At 44.0% G+C, this 18,595-nt stretch overlaps 1 protein-coding gene across 1 annotated transcript; it reads right to left on the bottom strand.

The window, feature by feature from the left end:
• Nucleotides 1-1,251: 1,251 nt before the first annotated feature.
• capn8.5 (calpain 8 gene 5) lies at nucleotides 1,252-17,969 on the bottom strand. Its single transcript, XM_002939749.5, has 12 exons — nucleotides 17,730-17,969; nucleotides 15,001-15,070; nucleotides 12,661-12,779; nucleotides 11,517-11,650; nucleotides 10,542-10,698; nucleotides 9,511-9,576; nucleotides 8,620-8,705; nucleotides 7,718-7,792; nucleotides 6,825-6,964; nucleotides 5,527-5,684; nucleotides 4,506-4,517; nucleotides 1,252-1,967 (listed from the first exon to the last, which is right to left on the bottom strand). The coding sequence occupies exons 1-12, from the start codon at nucleotides 17,925-17,927 to the stop codon at nucleotides 1,740-1,742; spliced, it is 1,443 nt and encodes a 480-aa protein (XP_002939795.1). The 5' UTR covers nucleotides 17,928-17,969; the 3' UTR covers nucleotides 1,252-1,739.
• Between the last annotated feature and the right edge of the window lie 626 nt (nucleotides 17,970-18,595).

The raw sequence follows: 18,595 nt of genomic DNA, 5'->3' as shown, positions 1-18,595 counted from the left end.
CTATCCTTTTTTCAATTTTGAATCTCCATTAGTTCTCCTCTGTGCTATGGATTTATATGTAGAGCATGTAATTCTTGGGGCACCAATCAGGGCACAGTCTGGGTACTGTTTGTTTGTATATTATCTTATTGTTTTTGTGCTCTGGACCTCTCACAAAGCCCTTAGGGCCACGTTATCAACTTCCTTCCACCCCAATATGCTGCTATATGCATTTTTCACCAAAATGCCCCGGTCTCTAATGTTGCCGTTCCTGTCAGTGGACAGTGAAGTTGGAAGGAAGCAGATCGGTGTTTTCTCCACCAACTTAGAGAAAATGCCTCATGTGACATGGCCCTAAAAGTTACTGGGCAGTTATTTGGCTTTTGACTTTTTTTTTCCACACAGTGTCATCTTCTCAAAGCTGGGGCTCCTAGTGTGTTCTGCAGAAATAATTAACACTGACCTAGGACATAGACACAGGAGATAGAAGTCAGCTTCATGACCCAGTATATGGTTTAGAATGAGTTATGAACCTTAATTACCTGTGACCTGAACTGAGGAAGCCAGTCTGATGACTGGTGAAACGTCTTCAAGAAAAACACAGAATGTCCAGTTGATTTTACTTATTACTACTGATATACCATGACCTGGATGAATGAGAACCTTCACAGACATTTTGCAACTCATTTTGGGGGAAAAAAACCTCAAACTTGACTTCTGAATTGAGAAAGCCAGTCTGGTGACTGGTGAAACGTCTTCAACAAAAACATAGTCCAGTTGAGTTGGTCTAACTACAGATATACCATGACCTGGATGAATGAGAACCTTCACAGACATATTGCAACTCATTTTGGGGGTAAAAAACCTCAAACTTGACTTCTGAATTGAGAAAGCCAGTCTGATGACTGGTGAAACATCTTCAACAAAAACATAGTCCAGTTGAGTTGGTCTAACTACAGATATACCATGACCTGGATGAATGAGAACCTTCACAGACATTTTGCAACTCATTTTGGGGGTAAAAAACCTCAAACTTGACTTCTGAATTGAGAAAGCCAGTCGGATGACTGGTGAAACTTCTTCAACAAGTCCAGTTGAGTTGACTTCTAACTACAGATATACTATGATCTGGATGAATGAGAACCTTCACAGACATATTCTAATTACTATTACAGTCTGTAGGTAAGTAACAAAAACTGCAAAATTCTCACCACACTTAGTAACTCCTAACAACCAATCAGAATTTAACAGAACAGGCGACCTTCTGACTGGTTGATGTAGGTCATTAGCCCTGAACATTTTATTACATTACCTTTTATTAAATGCAAGCATGTGAATATGCAAGGTGTAGAATACATTCTATAATCCTATATCTGCTATCATGTTATATAGAGGGAATTATTATTATTATTAACATTTATTTATAAAGCGCCAACATATCCCGCAGCGCTGTACAATAAGTGGGTTTCATACACTGGACATACAGAGTAACATATAAAGCAATCAGTAACCGATACAAGAGGTGAAGAGAGCCCTGCCCAAAAGAGCTTACAATCTACAAGGAATGGCTTACTTTGCTACACACAGACTCGCTCCGAATCAGCCCACAAACCCTGAGCTACAGCTACAACGAGGGGGGCAGAGTAACTGAGGCGTAAGCCCCAGGTACACCCCAAAGCACACAAAAGTATAAATAATGTGTTGGTTTGGCAGCGTTGCTTGGTTTATACCACCCCGACATGTTTAGGCACACAAGCATATTACTCAGATGTATTTGTGACTTCGCCATCCTTTTCAAGTGATCCGCCCTTCTTCCTGTAATAGACTCGGATATAAAAATCAAAATCCTGGTTGGGATCAGAAGGGTTGGGGATGACCGCGTACTCTCCCTTCTGCACCTGGAAGCAGCCGACATACTCTTTGTTCCTATTATTCACGCGTTCCCTCGCCATGGCTTTCAGATCCTTCACTAGGAGGTTGGTGGGAACCTGTAATTCATAAGGCAAGTGAGGGTGAGGTTCATATGAGAGGTTCTCAGTATCAGTACAGATAATACTTTAGGGTAATGTAATGGGATTCTTTCTAAATATTACAAAGCAAGGGAGGAAATTCTGAGCCTTTTGGCTTCATCATTTTGGCTGCTTAGGAAAATGGTCCTTATGCAGTTTATTTTGCCTATTTAGCTATGCTTTCTTATCCTAGTTACTCTGGTTACTGCGGAAGGGGATTCAGCGTAGTTGCATCATAAAGGGAGCTCACTGTTGGACAATGTGGCTGCAGTTGTCTGTTTGTGGTCACCCCCAGGGCCGCCATCCGATATCACGGGGCCCCTCACAACAAAATTTTCTGGGCCCCCTCCTCCTCTTCCTATGCTCCGTCCCCCAATGGCCCCTTCCCTTAGTGACCCCTCCCATCAGTACAAAGGACACACAGACATTGGTAGCCAGGGCCCCCCTAAAACATCGGTAGCCAGGGGTTACGTTTTGCATTGGTGCCAGGGCAGGGACCCCCTAAAACATTGGTGGTCCTCCCCCAGTGTCCCCATACTATGGGCCGCTCCTCACTGCAGCATCCTCCCCAACATCCTCAGCTCCCCCAGCATCCACCAGCTCCCCCCAGCATCCACCCAACATCCTTCAGCTCCTCCCAGCGTCCTCCCCAACATCCTCCAGCTCCCCCCAACATCCTCTAGCTTCCCTGAGTGTCCTCCCCAACATCCTCCAGCTCCCCTCAGCGCCCCCCCCAACACCCTCACATCATCCAGCTCCCCCAGCGTCCTTCCCTCCCACTCGCATGCCTGCTTCCTTCGGCTGCGTCCCCTGTCTCGCCGTTGCAGCTACTCTTTTATTAGGTTGTACCCTGTGTGTGCTGACATCACGCATACGCATGGGGCGCAACCAATAAAATTACCCGCCGACCACCAATGAACCAAGGGCCTGTAACTCTTTAAAGGGGCCTGTGCTTAAAAACTGTATCACGGCCGGACCCGGGACAACTGTGTCCCCCTGATGGCAATCCTGGTCACCCCAGACTGGCGAAGAAGGTCTTGGTACATGCTTACTTCCTCAGAGGGAAGAACTGCTGGTCCAGGGTCCAGTTCTGTACCCCTGTCCACACAAGTTATACCTGAAGGCTTGGAGATTGAGAGGCAGAGAGGCTTTTGTCCAAAAATCTGCTTTTGGAAGAGATTTCCGTTTCACAAATTGCTTTGGAGCTTTTTCATATTTGCTTTGATAATGGTTTAGGTTCCAAACCTTGAAACTTCTAGTTTGACCATTAGGAGTTCAACGGGCCAAAGATGAGAATATTATAAAATTTATGTTGGGTGTATTACACCTTAGGCCTCCAGCGAGAGAGCTTTCTTTCAATTGGGATCTACCTTTAGTTCTGCAGTCCCTTATGGAGAAGCCGTTCAAGCCTACAGAAGAGGTCTCAGAAATGGTTCTTACATCTATGATAGCTATAACCTCTTCCAGAAGAGTCAGCATCTTGAAGGGATTTCAGCAGTTCCACCATTCGCAGTTTTTCAGCCTTATCAAGTGAGACCATTTCTTCCCCAAAGTGGTCTCTACTTTTCATAGAAACCATAAGTCTGTTTTTGCCTCCTTTTTTCTGGAGCCATCTTCAGATCAACAAGTTGACAAACATTAGACCTGGTTGGATGCCTTTCGGTCTTTATATCCAGCTCCATTTCCTGGAGGAAATCTAAACTCCTTATTTGTGGTAACAGAATAGCTTTGAAGGGGTAAAGGCCCACTCCACAAGGGCTCTGAATGCTTCTTGGGCATTTCAGACTAATATTCCCTTGACGCAAGTGTGTAATTCCACTGCATGGTCTTCAACCAAGACTTTCTTGAGACGTTACATTGTAGATATTTTTACTTCTGCTGGGTCTTGTTTTGGCAAAGAAGTTCTAGAAGCAGTTTGTTCTAGAACCTTTTCTGCATTATATTCTATCAGTTATAAGTTTAGCCTTTTCGTTGAAGGCTGCCATAGTTACCAGGGAAAAATGAAAAATTGATTTCATATTATGGTTACTATTGGCAGCATTCACACCAACCCCTCCAGAGTTGGGGCTTGGACTAGAAAGACAAGAGGGGGGTTAATAGTGAAGTTAATGAATCGATTAAGTTGATTATTTTTCTGTCCAATCTGCTATTGGGGCCGGGGAATAGCCTAGTGATGTGAATGCTGCCCATAGTAACCAGGAAAATATATTATGGTAAGTATGAAATACATTTTCTGTTATCTAGATTCCCTGCCATAGAGATAGACAGGGCCTTACTGATAAATACCTGTCCCTGGGCAGTTGTGCATTGGGTAGTGGAGGGGGGGCACCTCTTGTGTCTCAGCATTAGTAGAGAACCACACTTCCTATAACTGAATGGTCATGTCTACCTGCTAACCATGATCTTGGATGTATTTACAATTGGCAACAATATATGTTATCCTATTGGGAGTCTATTATGAGTCCCTATTAGGTCACCTTGTATCTTCAGACCAATAGGAAAGCAGGAAATACATACCTCCTTGGGGAGCTGCAAAATAAGGAAGAAAAATCTGATATTAGAGTTGCTATTGGGCGGGACTGGTCTTGTTTTTATCTCATTTGTTTTGTTTTACAGATTATTGCTCATTTTACACATCAGCCCAACATTACAGAGAATATTCCCAACAATGGTACAGACAGGCAGGGGTCGCTGTACTCTGTATACCAGTAGATTGTTTCCAGCACAGCTAGAGGGAATAAGCCTTAGTGTAAAGTTTTGTGCACGGTGCCCAGGACGAATCCCATTTTACCCAGATCGACCACCTTAAACCACCCACTGCATGTTGGAATAGAAAATGCCCCCTTCTGTGATGCAAGATGTGCATTTAATGTGCTCCTTCTTTTTGATTGGTTGCTATAGGTTACTAGCCCTAGCACAAACTTTTACTACATTACCCCTAAAGAAACTGTGTGGGAGTATTCTTTTCTCCGCCAAAGGTATTTCCAATTTACACAAGGGAGGGCCTTCCCAGCAGGATAGGGGTCCCCAGTAGATTTGGGCAGTAGTTTTCTTGCAGCCCAGGCTGGCATTTAGTTGCAATTAAGAACTAGAAGCATTACATTAAACCCTAGCCACTGTATATTCATACCACTGTGGGCTACTGTCTTCTAGGTGCAGCAAGCCATGTTAGATTCATTCCCAACTATCTCCTGTGCCACCCTGGGCAGGTACATACACAGTATAGTAAGTTAATATACATCAACACCCATTATTCCCTGTACCTGGTGCCAAAGTGCAAAGTGGTAGCCATTGTGTTTAACCATGTCTCTTCTGGTCCCAGTCTCCTTGATGGTGATCCCAGAGCAAAGGCATGTGTACTGGGGCAGGACCACAGGTTGGCTTTCAGTGCTCACATTTCTCTATTATCACCATGAAAGCTGAGACTGGAGTGATGCAGCCAAACATAATGGCCACCAAGCATTTGGCCCACTGCATTTTAGAGTGACAGTTTAAAAAATAAACTTAAACAGGATAAAAACAAAGTTCTGCCTCTGACCTGGTACAAGAGAAAATCGGGGACTTTCTCAAGAATCTCCTTTGACATCAGAGCGACAATAACGGTACAGAGAGCCTTATCTTCCGCAGCATCCTGGTCATCATCATCATCGGGCACCTCCAGCTTAATGCGGAACTGTGGGTCGGCCAAAAACCTCTCTGTAGGGAAATGGGCAGAAATGGTGTTTTATTGTTGCTGCTCAGAAATGGATACTTATGTCAGTACCTGTTTATCAAGCTGCATAAAATGATTTATACTGGAAAGATGGTGCAAAAAAGTGGCGTCAGATAAACAAGTGGAGGACTTTTCCTTAAATTATCTATTTAAAAGGACTATTTATACATATATATATTTTCTTCTGTGCCAGTTCCAATCCTGTGATTTATGCACTAGTTTTGGAATGGGTGTCAAACAGGGGTGCCCAGACTTTTTTGCATGGCGATCGACTATGGCTCCTCCCCACGTACATACGCAACGCAGAGTGGGTACGCATACCCGATAAAAGCGCTGCACTTTCGCATTTGCCGGCTTAGACCTCGGTCCACCAGAAGTCCACGGGGGATCAACTGGTGGACCGCGATCGACGTTTTGGCCACCCCAGGTGATCAAAGAGGGGATGCAAAGCACTAAGGTGATTATGGCAGGTAATTATAGGGCCCCTTGCACCTTGTGTTGGATGCTCAATTGAGTGCAAGGTGAGGAGCAAGTGATTTGTATATTAGGCTCTAATGCAGGGTCACGCTGGCCCATTGGGATACTGGGAAAAATCCAGTAGGCCTCAGTCCTTGTTGGTCCTCTGGCCCAAACTACCCCGGCTCAACTGGCAGCGGCATACATTTTTATAACCATGCTGCCCATTTTTCCTAGGGTTCCACCAGTGGGTGGGTCAGTGCTGGTAGATAAGAGATGGCAGCATAATGATTCCGGCTGGGTCTGAGTTGGGAGAGTGTGGGTAAGTGTAGGGAGTTTGTGTGCATGTAGGTGGTGGTCCCGTTGGTACCCAGTCCTACTGTAATGCCCCTGATTTCGTGGCCCTTGGTGCTTGTGCCTAGCCCTAAATGCAGTGGTTCTCAACCTTCCTAATGCCGCGACCCTTTAATACAGTTCCTCATGTTGTGGTGACCCCCAACCATAAAATGATTCCTAAGACCATCGGAAATATGTGTTTTCCGATGGTCTTAGGTGACCCCTGTGAAAGGTTCATTCGACCCCCAAAGGGGTCCCGACCCACAGGTTGAGAACTGCTGCCTTTATGATCGAGCCTGAGAATCCTCCCATGTATATAGAATGTTATATACCTGCAGAATCCCCCTTCTTCCAGCTCCCCTCTGTCTGCATCAGGCTCCAGTGCGGCTCCTCCACGTTAACCTCTTTGCTTGGAGCAATATGGCAGATGTCCAAACTTTCATAATCTTTTACCATGTCTAGAAATGGGATCCTGAATTTATACAAAGCAACAGAGGTATGGGATATCTTGGAACCCAATATCCGGAAAGCTTTGACTTAAACACAAGGTTACGGGACCATATAAAATTAATGAAAAAAAATACAGATAAAAGGGCTGCATGTAATTTAAAAAATAATAAGTACAGCCCTGCAGCTTGTATTTATTTGAAGTGCCCAACCAATTCACCCCCAGACAGTGTAACAGTGTAATACTGCATTGTTTGGCCACAGTGCCACTGGTTTTGCTATTGATCATATGGGATCCAATGAAATCACTGTAAAAACTGCCTGTTCTACCCCCCCCCCCCCCCAAGTGCTTGGTTATTGGACACAAAGAGCTAAGATAAACAGGAGAGAAAGAAGGTAAGCGGATGGAACTCCCAGCCATCCCTACCTTCTATCATGGGTGCCCCTACGGTTTCCAGAATGAACATTCATATGAGAGAAATATGAGTATGTGTTTCAAGGTTTTCAAGATATTAGCAGTTTTAAACTGCTAATCTAATGAATTTTAAACACAACACCACCTGCTGGCTATTTGGGGCGACTAGTTTCTGTTGGCTAATTATGAATTTTGTCAAGCTTAGAGCTTGAGGTGAGTAGAGAACCATCTGACATTTCACTGGTCAGGTCTAAGTAAAGCAACAATTTTACATGAGCAAGTGCCACATATAGGCACAATCAGCTATGGATTTACTCTTCTCTTCTGGGCATAATGTGCCGTGTAACGTAAATACATGCTCACCAAAACTCTCCATCGTCCTTCTGAGTGAGAAGAGCATCTTTCACTTCCTGGGCAACATCATTCCATTCAGGGGCACTGTCAGAAGGAAAAAGATGTTTTGGATCAACTGACCTTTCCTGCATGGTTCTGATATATTTTCATTGTGTAGAGTAAATGGTATTGCATCCAATAGGCCAGCGGGTAGTGGTTAGGGGCAAGCCCTACAGTTGGGCCTTAGTTAGGTCTTTGGCCTTTGCCTCACTTTGCTGTAACTACCAGAAAGCGAGTCAGTACTCTGCCAGCCTAGCTGGTAAAAATGATGCTTGATGCCAATGTTCTTAATAGGCAAGAAACACAGACTGCTTGGATTTCTAAAGATGCACCAAACCCACTTTTTTGGGTTCAGACGAATTTTTTGGGGTTCGGTTTTATTTTTCTAGTGTACTCCTTAGTGACCACTAGGTGGAGGCACTGTGCTGCAAATCCCAGTTCCCAGTATCTTCCACTAGCAAAGAGAGTCAGGTCTGCTGGATTGCATACAGGTAATGCGCCAGAGATATAAGTGAGTGTGATCATATTGGTTTGAGAAAGGGTTACAGAACACTGTAGGGCTACAAAGAACACTGTTGGTTCTGAGCAAAGGAAAGGCCTGAAACAACATCTTTCTGGTGGGAATCTCCCAGGCATGGGTGGCTTTGTTACTAGTTACTAATATGTAACCCCCAATCACTGTAGGTTTATCCTGTTGTGGACAGAACCATGGTAAGACAGCTCAGGGTTGGGCTGGAAGGAGTATGGGGGACTGGGAAGAGACAGGGCAGATCAGGGACTATTTAAGGGTTGGCAGTGGCAGAAACTCAAAAAGGTTTTGTGGTTCTGCATTAACCATTTGAGTTGCTAATATTGTGAGACAAATGACGTACTTATCACTCCATGCCCCAGTCCATTCCTTGTAACCCCAGGGGTTTCGCAGCCGGACCAGTTGGACTTTCTCTCCTTTGTAGGAAACCTGCGAATCACACACACAGTGACCCTTTCCCACCAGCAGATAATCGCACCCATTGTTAGTTAATTACACACGGGGCAAAAATGTCCTTTCATTCCCATCCGTGTAAATCACCATAAGTAAACCAAGCTCATTATTGCTCAGAAATGTCTGACTGCATTTACAGAGGCAGCCGAGTTCCTTTACCATGTTGTTGCTTTATGTCTCTTCCAATTAACACAGGGGGAAAAAAAATACTAATATTTGCCACCAGGTAGCGCATGGTCTATGGCAGTGATCCCCAACCAGTGGCTCAGGGCAACATGTTGCTCCCCAACCCCTTGGATGTTGCTCTCAGTGCCCCCAAACCAGGGAGTTATTTTTGAATTCCTGACTTGGGGGCAAGTTTTGCTTGAATAAAGATCTAGTATAATGCCAAACAGAGCCTTCTGTAGGCTGCCAGTCCATATAGGGGCTATTAAAAAGCCAATTATAGCCCTTATTGGCACCATCAGGAACCATTTTCATGCTTGTGTTGCTCCCCAACACTTTTTCCATTTGTATGTAGCTCACAGGTATAAAAGGTTGGGGTTCCCTGGTCTATGGCCTTTTCTATTGTGTTTTTCTGGCAAGTCTTTTCACTTTAGCACCATCTAGAGGCAGAATGTAACATTCAAAAATGGTGTCTGGACACGGTGAGACAAAATGTAAAAACTTGCTGGCTGCATCTGTATGTGCAGTCACGTGTTATTTCTCTCTGGGATTTACATGGACGGGGATGGCTGGGCATTTAGATTATTATGATTATTATGTAAGTTGCGTTTCCTACCTCCTCTGCTCCGGTGATGGAATATGAATGGGCGGCAACTAAGTTTTTGTCGTGAGTAAATGCCCCCTGTCCTTGCATAAACAACAACATTATATTGGTGAGAACGAAAAACAAAAAGACAAATCCTATTTTATAGTTACAAAACGAATTTTGCCCATACAAAATACAAAACTGAGTTCATTTACTAAATGCAGATTGTGTCCTGCACTCTAATTTGCCACACAGAGACCTGCCTTCCCCCATCACTGCAGCTCTCCTGCACTTGGCCGCACTCTATTCTTTAAGGACTGTCCTCTTTATGTTCTTCTACGTTTACTCTTTTGTTTTTCACTTCACTTTAAAGAAGAACCTCTCCTTGGCACCTTTGCACCTAGCCACCTTTATCTTTTTAATACTTTCTCCTTCTATTTGCTCTTTTTGTTCTTGTTCCCATCCCTCAGTGACTTCTCTCTGCCCCCCCATCTACACTTTCCTCTTCTGCTGGCCACCATTTTCTTCTTTTCTTTTCTATCCTTTATTAATGGAATCCTCTTCCTTTTCATTTCTCTCCACTTCCTCCTCTGGAGTCATTATTTTTTCTTCCTCTCCTCTCATCTCTCTGGTACCCCATTGTCCTCTCCCTCCATTTACAGTGATTTTCCATTACACTATTCAGGATCAGACTGGGATGTGCGCTGCCCTCCAGGGCTGCCACCCAAGGGGCCCCTCACACTCACAAAGGGCCCCTGCCATCCAACCACTTCAATCCTCCCCCATTCCATGCACCTAGCTGGCACTTACTTAGTGCAATGGGGGAGGAAGATCTGGGGGAAAGCGCTAATGCTTCCCGGGGGGGACCGGTTCTGGGTCGGCAGGGCCATCCCATCCCATTACCAACTCTTTCTTTCTCCACCTCTCTTCCTCCTTTCTGTTTCATTTCCCCTGCCCCAGCCTTGGCTCTCTTTCTTAATAATCATATACTGAGCCCACTGATCTGTACCACAACATAAATATGTTTCATGAGATACAAAGAGGGTGTGAGTAGAACTTACAGTTGAAGAGGTGAGCAGGCATTTTGATTTTACAGCCCTCTGGATTTTTGGGAATTGATGTTTTTTTAAAAAGTACCATAAACAAACACCGCCAGTGAAATGCTGCAGGGCTACGGTTGAGTACTGATATTCAAGGGCTTCATAGGATCCACGCAGCCTGTGGGCAAACCATACAATAGTACAGCCATGAACTGACTCACAAGAAACAAATGATGGAACAAATTCCATTAGTATGGCACATAAGGATGGAACCAATGGAGTCATAAAACTGCCAGTTTGTAGAGACCCCCACCTGCCTGGGTGCCATGGTTTAAGATTAAGACCCTTCCAGGATGCTTTCTAGCAGTGGTTGTCTTCTACACTTGAAGGTCCAACCTTTGGTCAGAGCCCCAGGGACACATATAAACAGAGATATCTGTGTATCAGTCACTCAGCCATAGTTCCAAGAATATCTTGTGTTCACCCCAAACCCAAAACCGCCATTCTACCCAGTTCTCAGACTTAGCCCCTCCTGACACTGCTCCAACCCCAGAGTGTTCAGACCCAGATCCTAATTACTGCTTTATAGGGGGTGTCTATAGCCTCTTTAGGGACTGTCACCCTTAGCAGTGTCCCTACTGACCCCACAGTAGGGCAGATACAGTCTTCCTTCAATGATCTATGTAGCAGGAGTCAATATGTACTGTAAGTACCTGTAGAAGGCATCAGATGTTGCAATCGGAACTTGTTTTCTGGGCATAACCTTTTCTACCCAGGGGGTTCTGGGACTGGGATATCCATCGGAAGCTCAGGTTCCAAGGTTGGATATGGCTGTAGGCTATGTGCTCTGCTGAAGCCACAACAAGGGTGCAACAACTTTTTTAAGTATCCAAGTCTGTAGTAACCCCCTAATGTAAAGTTCTTGGAGTGAGCTTCTGCCTATACAGGTACCGTATGGAGTGGGTATCAGACAGTTATGAGCAGGGTAACACTTACTTGGCAAAAGCCTTCTCCAGCAGTGCAGGCCAGAACTCATTCTCCTCAGCTGATTTCACAAACACCAATTTCTTGTCTCTAGTAGGGAGTTTGTCGTCTACAACCACATCCAGCCATTCACCCCTCTGCCAGAACTGAGAGAGACAGGAATATGTTAAGCGTCAGGGTGATGTTCACACAAGACTCTATAAGTAACACACTGGCAATTCATTTGGTTTCTATGGGTTACTAGACCTAGGTAGCATTAAATGACATTTTCCAACTGCTGTTATTTGCCACAGACAACATTTCCAAGGAAATGTGCTGTATTTTTGCTATTTCGCCCCCAGTCTAAACAAGTCCAATAGCTTTATACCCTAACTGAAACCGCTGACATTAATTGGTTTAAAAATCAACTAAACAAGGACTTGTGCCATATTTAGATTCAATGTATAAAACCAGACGTTGAAGGAAAGGTAAAAACTCAGTAAGCTTTATCAGAAAGGTCTATGTAAATACAGCCATAAGCACTCACAGAAACGCTGCACTGAGTCCTCTATCAAAAGAAACATAGGATTTCTTTTATTCCTTTGTGTAAACATGTTCTTCAGGATCAGACTTCCTCTCTCAAAAGAAAACATTCCAGGCACGGGCAGGAGTCTGCTCAGTTTGCTCCTCTCCCCTTCCTTCTCCTGCTCCCCCCTCCCATAAGAAATCACTCCCCCTCCCATCAGAATGTGTGATCTGAGCTACCTGCGGCTAGAGCTGCATCAGGAAGCTACTGAGACCAAGTTAAAATGGCAGCTGCTATCTTAAACAAACAGAGGGAGCTTCCAGGGCTCTTTACTCAGGTATGGTAAAGCTTTCTGCAGACTAAATATAGGGTTCTACGAGGCACTAATGTGGCGAATCTATTGGCAGTAAAATGCCAAAATGCCTTTGCTTCTTTATTAAGAATATTATTATATAAGTATAATCGCAATTTCGTTTTTTCACTTTGTCTTTTCTCGAATCATGAAAAAAAACCTCTCATTTTAATAAATCGGCCCCATAGTTTCAATTTATGGTGTTACTGGCCCTTTAACAAAGAAGCTGAAAGACAAATGTCGGACAGAGGAAAGAATTTTTGAGAATTTTTGCTCTTTACGGAACAGATCATTGTTACCTTGAAGTGGAAGATCCCCGCATAGTTGGTCTTAAAGTTTTGATCCTGAGGTAAAACCAAGGAGAGATATTCCTCAGAGAGTGTGGCACAGCCGATTGTGCTCAGAAACCCGCAGTCCGCTGTACAGGGGAAATACATGGGAAAGGAGAAACTTGGGAAATTTTGCATTAATTTCCATAGCAACCTGTTTCTCGGGTTTATTAATCCCCAGTACTGACCACTGATTCTCCAAAGTTCATATTCCTGGGCTGCTCTCTTTCCCTAGGTCAGATGGAAGGGCCGTCATTATTTATTTCTTAAATTTTTTTAATTATTTGCCTTCTTCTTCAAACTCTTTGCAGCTTTCAAATGGGGGTCACTGACCCCGGCAGCCAAAACCCTATTGCTTTGTGAGGCTACAATTTTATTGTTATTTTTTATAACTTTTTTTTTTCTATTCAGACCCTCTCCTATTCATATATCAGTCTCTCATTCAAGCCAACTCTCTCTCACTCAAGCCTCTTTGCTAAGATCATTTGGACCCTAGCAACCAGATAGCCCTCCACAAAATCTTTTCCCTATTTCCCTGTACCTTTAGATTCATCCCTTTAGGCTCTTCCACAAACACAAGCCTGAATTTACTAACTGCTGGTAAATCCATATTGCTGCCCCCAGTCCCAGCCATTACTATTCCCATTGGGTAGGCGGTCTGGCCATACAATGGCCTGGAACACACTGTTAACCAATAGAATTCCTTTTCTTATCACTGTAATGCAAATTTAGATGGCTGGGGAACCAATACACTCTTGGCCACTTGTAGCTGTTGGAGCAAGAGTCGTGTAAGGTTCTAAAATTGACTGTAATGTCTGATTACCAAATAACAAGCCCATTGCACTTTGTGTTCTTACAAGGCTAGAGGACTGTGTTTGACGGCTACTTGATGCCAATTCTGGAACTTGAATCCCTAGCCTACTAGATATCACCAGGTTACTAGTGTCAAACTGGGGCCCACCATAGAACAGGGCCTGAACTAGGGGTAGGCAGAAGAGGCATCTGTAGGTACCTCTCCTACCTACCCCAAGTACTCCCCTCCACTTGTCTAACGTGGCACACCCCTCCCCAAGCGGCGTCTCTGTGTGCATGCATGCAGGGGGAACATGCAGGGGCTAGATGGCTGGCCGGGTTGCCTAGGGTGCCCAGTTGGCCCGGCCCTGCCATCGAACCTCACCCCAGTAGCCCACCACTTACATAAGCTGCTGCTGCGACTGCCACCCACCCCCTGCTAATTGCGCAGACAAGTTACATATTATGCATTTATCACCGGCAACATTTCAACAACAGTTTGTGTTTCTCCCCTAAGGGACAATAAATGATAATAAAGCAGTTTTTTGTACCCAGACAAATATAAACTCACCCACCTACCTACCTACCTACCTTCCTGCCTGCCTTCCCTTCAGCCCCTTTACATTCTCCCCTCTTCTAATCTTCTCTATTTTTCCTATACACATGCCTTGCTTCCAACGTGTTGGTCCCCAATCTCCCCTTTGCCCTGTCCCTGCTTCCTTCCTGCTCTGTCATATTCTCCCTCTGTTCATTTCTCTCTCCCTGTTTTCATCTTCTCACACCTCCCTGTTTGCCTTCTGCTCTCTGTTTATTTTCTGACTTATAAATTAATATATTCACCACCAATTCTTATCTCGCCTTTCCCTTCTCTCAGCTTCATCTTCATCCACCTCTCTCTCCTCTTTGCTTCTGCTCTCCATAGTCTCCCATTTCTAAAGGGACATAGCACAGAGTGGGGCCATGGGGTCCAACAGGGAGGTGAAGCAGATCAGCGGGTATATTGGAAGAAAGAGAGAAAAAAAGGGAGGCTGGTCAAGCATAAAAATAAGTGCGTAAAAAGCGTCGCCATTTTAAAAATATTTATCTTGATATGATAGGGTTAATGATGGTATGGCAGTGCTTAGTCAGTGGGACCCTGGGGGCCTAGCAGGAAGGCTGGTGATCAGCAGCCCAGAAGAATGAGAAACATAAAAAGTAGGATTGCAGACTGAATGGTGGCAGCGGATGGTATGGCAGAAGGCAGTGAGCAGAGCCCAGCAGGACCGGGGCCACTGGGAATTTTCCTGGTATCCCAGTTGTATCCCAGTCTGACCCTGTGGGTTACTAACCCTATTATGACTTTTCAGTGGAGCCGAGGCCACAACTCAGCTTACAAACCCCAGCCCAAACAAGGGCCTATCTGACACCCCAGTATTCAGACACATCAATACTTGTCGCAGACTGATTAGTGATAGTACTCTATCCAACCTCTCATATTATTCATTTTGTTACTAAGATTCAGATGAAAACATTACTTACCGATTGTACTTTGACAAATATCAAAACGCGTTGCTCCATCAGTAATGAATTCCGCATTGGGGTTGATTTCCTGTGAGCAATTAACAAATGTAATGGTGGCCCTTCTGCACCCTAGATATTTCATAGATATTATGGGACAAAGAAAATAGGACTGACTAGGAGTGGGTGGGGGGGAAGTGTTAGGCACCCCCTAGTGAGTATAGTAGTGCTGGTTGGCTGATATGGAGAACTGCATTTAGCACTGGCATTAGCTTACAGAGCTTCCATAGTTTTTTTAGTTTTTTTTTTTTGTTTTTTTTTGGGGGGGGGGTATCCCCTCTTAAAGACTGTCTGCAAGGAGATAGGATAAAGGAGACTGGGCTGCTAGGGGGGGCTGATTAGCTACACACATACAAAGAAGAGGGAATTGATTAATACATATTGCCTGGTCCCGTTTCACCACAACAAGGTTTTGATCAACCCAAACAAATATATATTATTCTAAACAACTTCCCAATATACATTCATTAACAATTTCCAGTGGTTTTAGTGTTATTTGTAACTGTAATCGCTATTGAATGCAATATCTGTTTATAGTCTCTGCACTGCTGGTCTGACTCATGAAATAGAGTATCTGAAACCATCTCATTAAGTTACTTCTGCTACATTGTTTATAGGGTCACAACCAAAAACCACAAAGGGATAAAAAAAATGTGTTTTTTAAAACTGTGTATTAATTTATCTTTAAACCCATACTTTTAACCCATGTTTCCATTGCAGGATGATGATGACTTTATTATAATAAAGAAATATTCCCAATTAAGCACATATTGTGGCACAGTGTCTGGGAAAACACTGGAGGGAAGGTACATACAGTATCTCCCAGAATGCTCTGTGAGACCCAGCATATGAGGAGAATTACGGAGGCTGTGCATAATCAAGTGACGTTAGAGAGGAGTCATACCTTGGGGGAGGGGAACTCTGCCAAGGGAAGTAGGAAGTAGGAAGCAGGAAGTGTATTAGGCAGTTGCTGAGGGAGTAGGTCTGGTAAAACTGTATATAAAGGGTAACCAAAGCTTTACCAGAAGCTGTATGGTTACATAGATATGCTACAATAGGTTACTGGATCTTTTTTTTTTTTTTTTTTTTCAATAAATACACGACCAAATATAATAATTTTTGTTTCCTTTGTTTAACAAGGTTTTCTTCATCTAATTTTAGGACTTGAATTTGGTGAAATTTGGTGATTTGAAAATCAGATGATGTTTTAGGTCACATTCGTATAAAAATAATAATAAATGTTAAAGGGTTCACAGACTTTTGAGAACCACTGTGCAAATAAGGTTGTGCTGATACACAGCAATATCCATAGTAGGCAACTATATTATACCTGTTACTGGCAAACGGGTGGGTTTAAGTGGAATATGATCTATGCTAAAAATGAAGTCTAATTTGTATTAGTATTGGAAAGATGGTGGGAGAGAAGGCCGGCAGAAACATCAAGGCATCAGAACCCTTTAACATCAGGGCCATGTATAGGGTTGCCACCATAGCCATACCGGCCTTTAGCTTGGGGGCTGGCAGTGATGTCACTTGGGGGCGGGGAAATGGATGGGCTAGTCAGGGGAATGGATGGGCTAGTCAGGGAAATGGATGGGCTAGTCAGGGAAATGGATGGGCTATTCAGGGGAATGGATGGGCTAGTCAGGGGAATGGGTGGGCTAGTCAGGGGAATGGGTGGATAGGGCTGGGAAATGGGTGGGACAGAGGCTGGGAAATGGGTGGGCTAATCAGGGGAATGGATGGGCTAGTCAGGGGAATGGGTGGGCTAGTCAGGGGAATGGGTGGATAGGGCTGGGAAATGGGTGGGACAGAGGCTGGGAAATGGATGGGCTAGTCAGGGGAATGGATGGGCTAGTCAGGGGAATGGGTGGGCTAGTCAGGGGAATGGGTGGGCTAGTCAGGGGAATGGGTGGATAGGGCTGGGAAATGGGTGGGACAGAGGCTGGCCTCTGTATAAAAGGGAGTTATCTGTTGCGGTGAGAGTCAGGGAAGGGGAGGATTATAGGTAGGGATGCCACAACTACAATTTTTACAGCAGATATATTGCTGATAAATTTGTAATACTGAAATGATAACTTGAAAGATAAATTAGAATATCATATTTATAAGCCAAGCTAAGAACTGTAGTTTATTTATTATATTCTATTGATGCCTAAAGGATTAAAAGACTCTTGAGAAAACTTTCCAAGCGTACCCTGCCTTCACCTGGCAATCTTCCAGATAAGTATAAAATATAAAACATGAAATTAATTAATAATTTTGCACAAACAGATGGATTTCTGTTTAACATTACCCTGTATGTTGCTATCTCTTGCAAGGCACCATTTGATTGAATTCCTACAATATAAATATAGAGAGAGAACTGTTGTGCTTATTAAGAAAGGAAGCACTCAGGGACTTTTGCACAGAGCCCTATGCCCCAGGCTCCCAGGTATCCCCTGCGCAGATTCAGACTTCTCGCATGTTCAATACAGTTACCTTCACAAAAGGTCTCTACTGAACTTGCGTGGGGAATACCGGTGAGCCTAGGGCAGGATGGGGGCAGCTGATTGCATGAAAGTAACCCAGGCTGGTGCACTTTCTAAGGAAAAGGAGCACTTGCCCAGACAGGAGATAAACCATAAGGGTGGGGTGTCTAAAAAACTGCCCCCAGTGATTTTATTCCTCCCCCTATAAATAGCTCTTACCAATGGTCTCATCCAGACAATTCCTTTTGCTTTACTTGATTCCGGTCCCATTTTGTTAGACCCAAGTGAGGCTTGGCCTGCAGGGAATTTCTCATCCTCAAAAAGAGTGTTAGACGCCAGGCACTGCGCTTTCAGCTGCTCATAGTCCTGCTCTAAGTATTTTTTAGGGTTTTCTTTGGTGCCTTCAGGTTGTGCCATGTCTCTGTCAGTGATGCCAGTCTGTGCAATGATGACTGAGCCCGGAGAGGTATAAATTGGCAGCCCTGCTCTTTCTATTGGAGGAGCCTAAATACCTGTAGGGCTAAATTGTACCAGGCAAATGATTTGGGCTGCATTAAACAAACCCACGGGAACGGTGTGACAGTTGTTTTGCTTGCGTTACATTCCCAAGGTTCCATTTATTATCCAGACATTTGTTATTCAGAAAGCTCTAAAACCCAGCATTGTGATCTCTCTTTTAAACAATAAGTTCTGCGTTTTATACAAAATTCTGTTTCTCGGTAATAATAAAATAGCAACTGGTAGGTCATAGGGAACATCATCATAAATACATATTCGTGGCAAAACAATTCTATTTTGTGTAATATATAGATGTTGTTAGTCGTGTTTAGGCACGGTGCTCCAAACCTGCATCCAGAACTCCCCGGATCCCACTAATTCTGTATAGTGGATCCTATACCTCAACTTGTATACCTGTATAGGACCTACTTGTCATATGGAAGCATTTCTATACAGTCTGTACATGACTGATTATAAAAGAAAGCATAATTCTTGGAAACCCCCACCCCACAGTTGATTGAGTGGGTAACATGAGAACTGCTCAATCCCCTTCTGCCGTGCCCCCCAAACCGACAATCATCAGCTGT

Source organism: Xenopus tropicalis, chromosome 5 (genome assembly GCF_000004195.4).
Source record: "Xenopus tropicalis strain Nigerian chromosome 5, UCB_Xtro_10.0, whole genome shotgun sequence".
Lineage (NCBI taxonomy): Eukaryota > Metazoa > Chordata > Amphibia > Anura > Pipidae > Xenopus > Xenopus tropicalis.
Note: the sequence above shows the minus strand (reverse complement) of the source record. Positions and strands in the feature narration are given on the sequence as shown.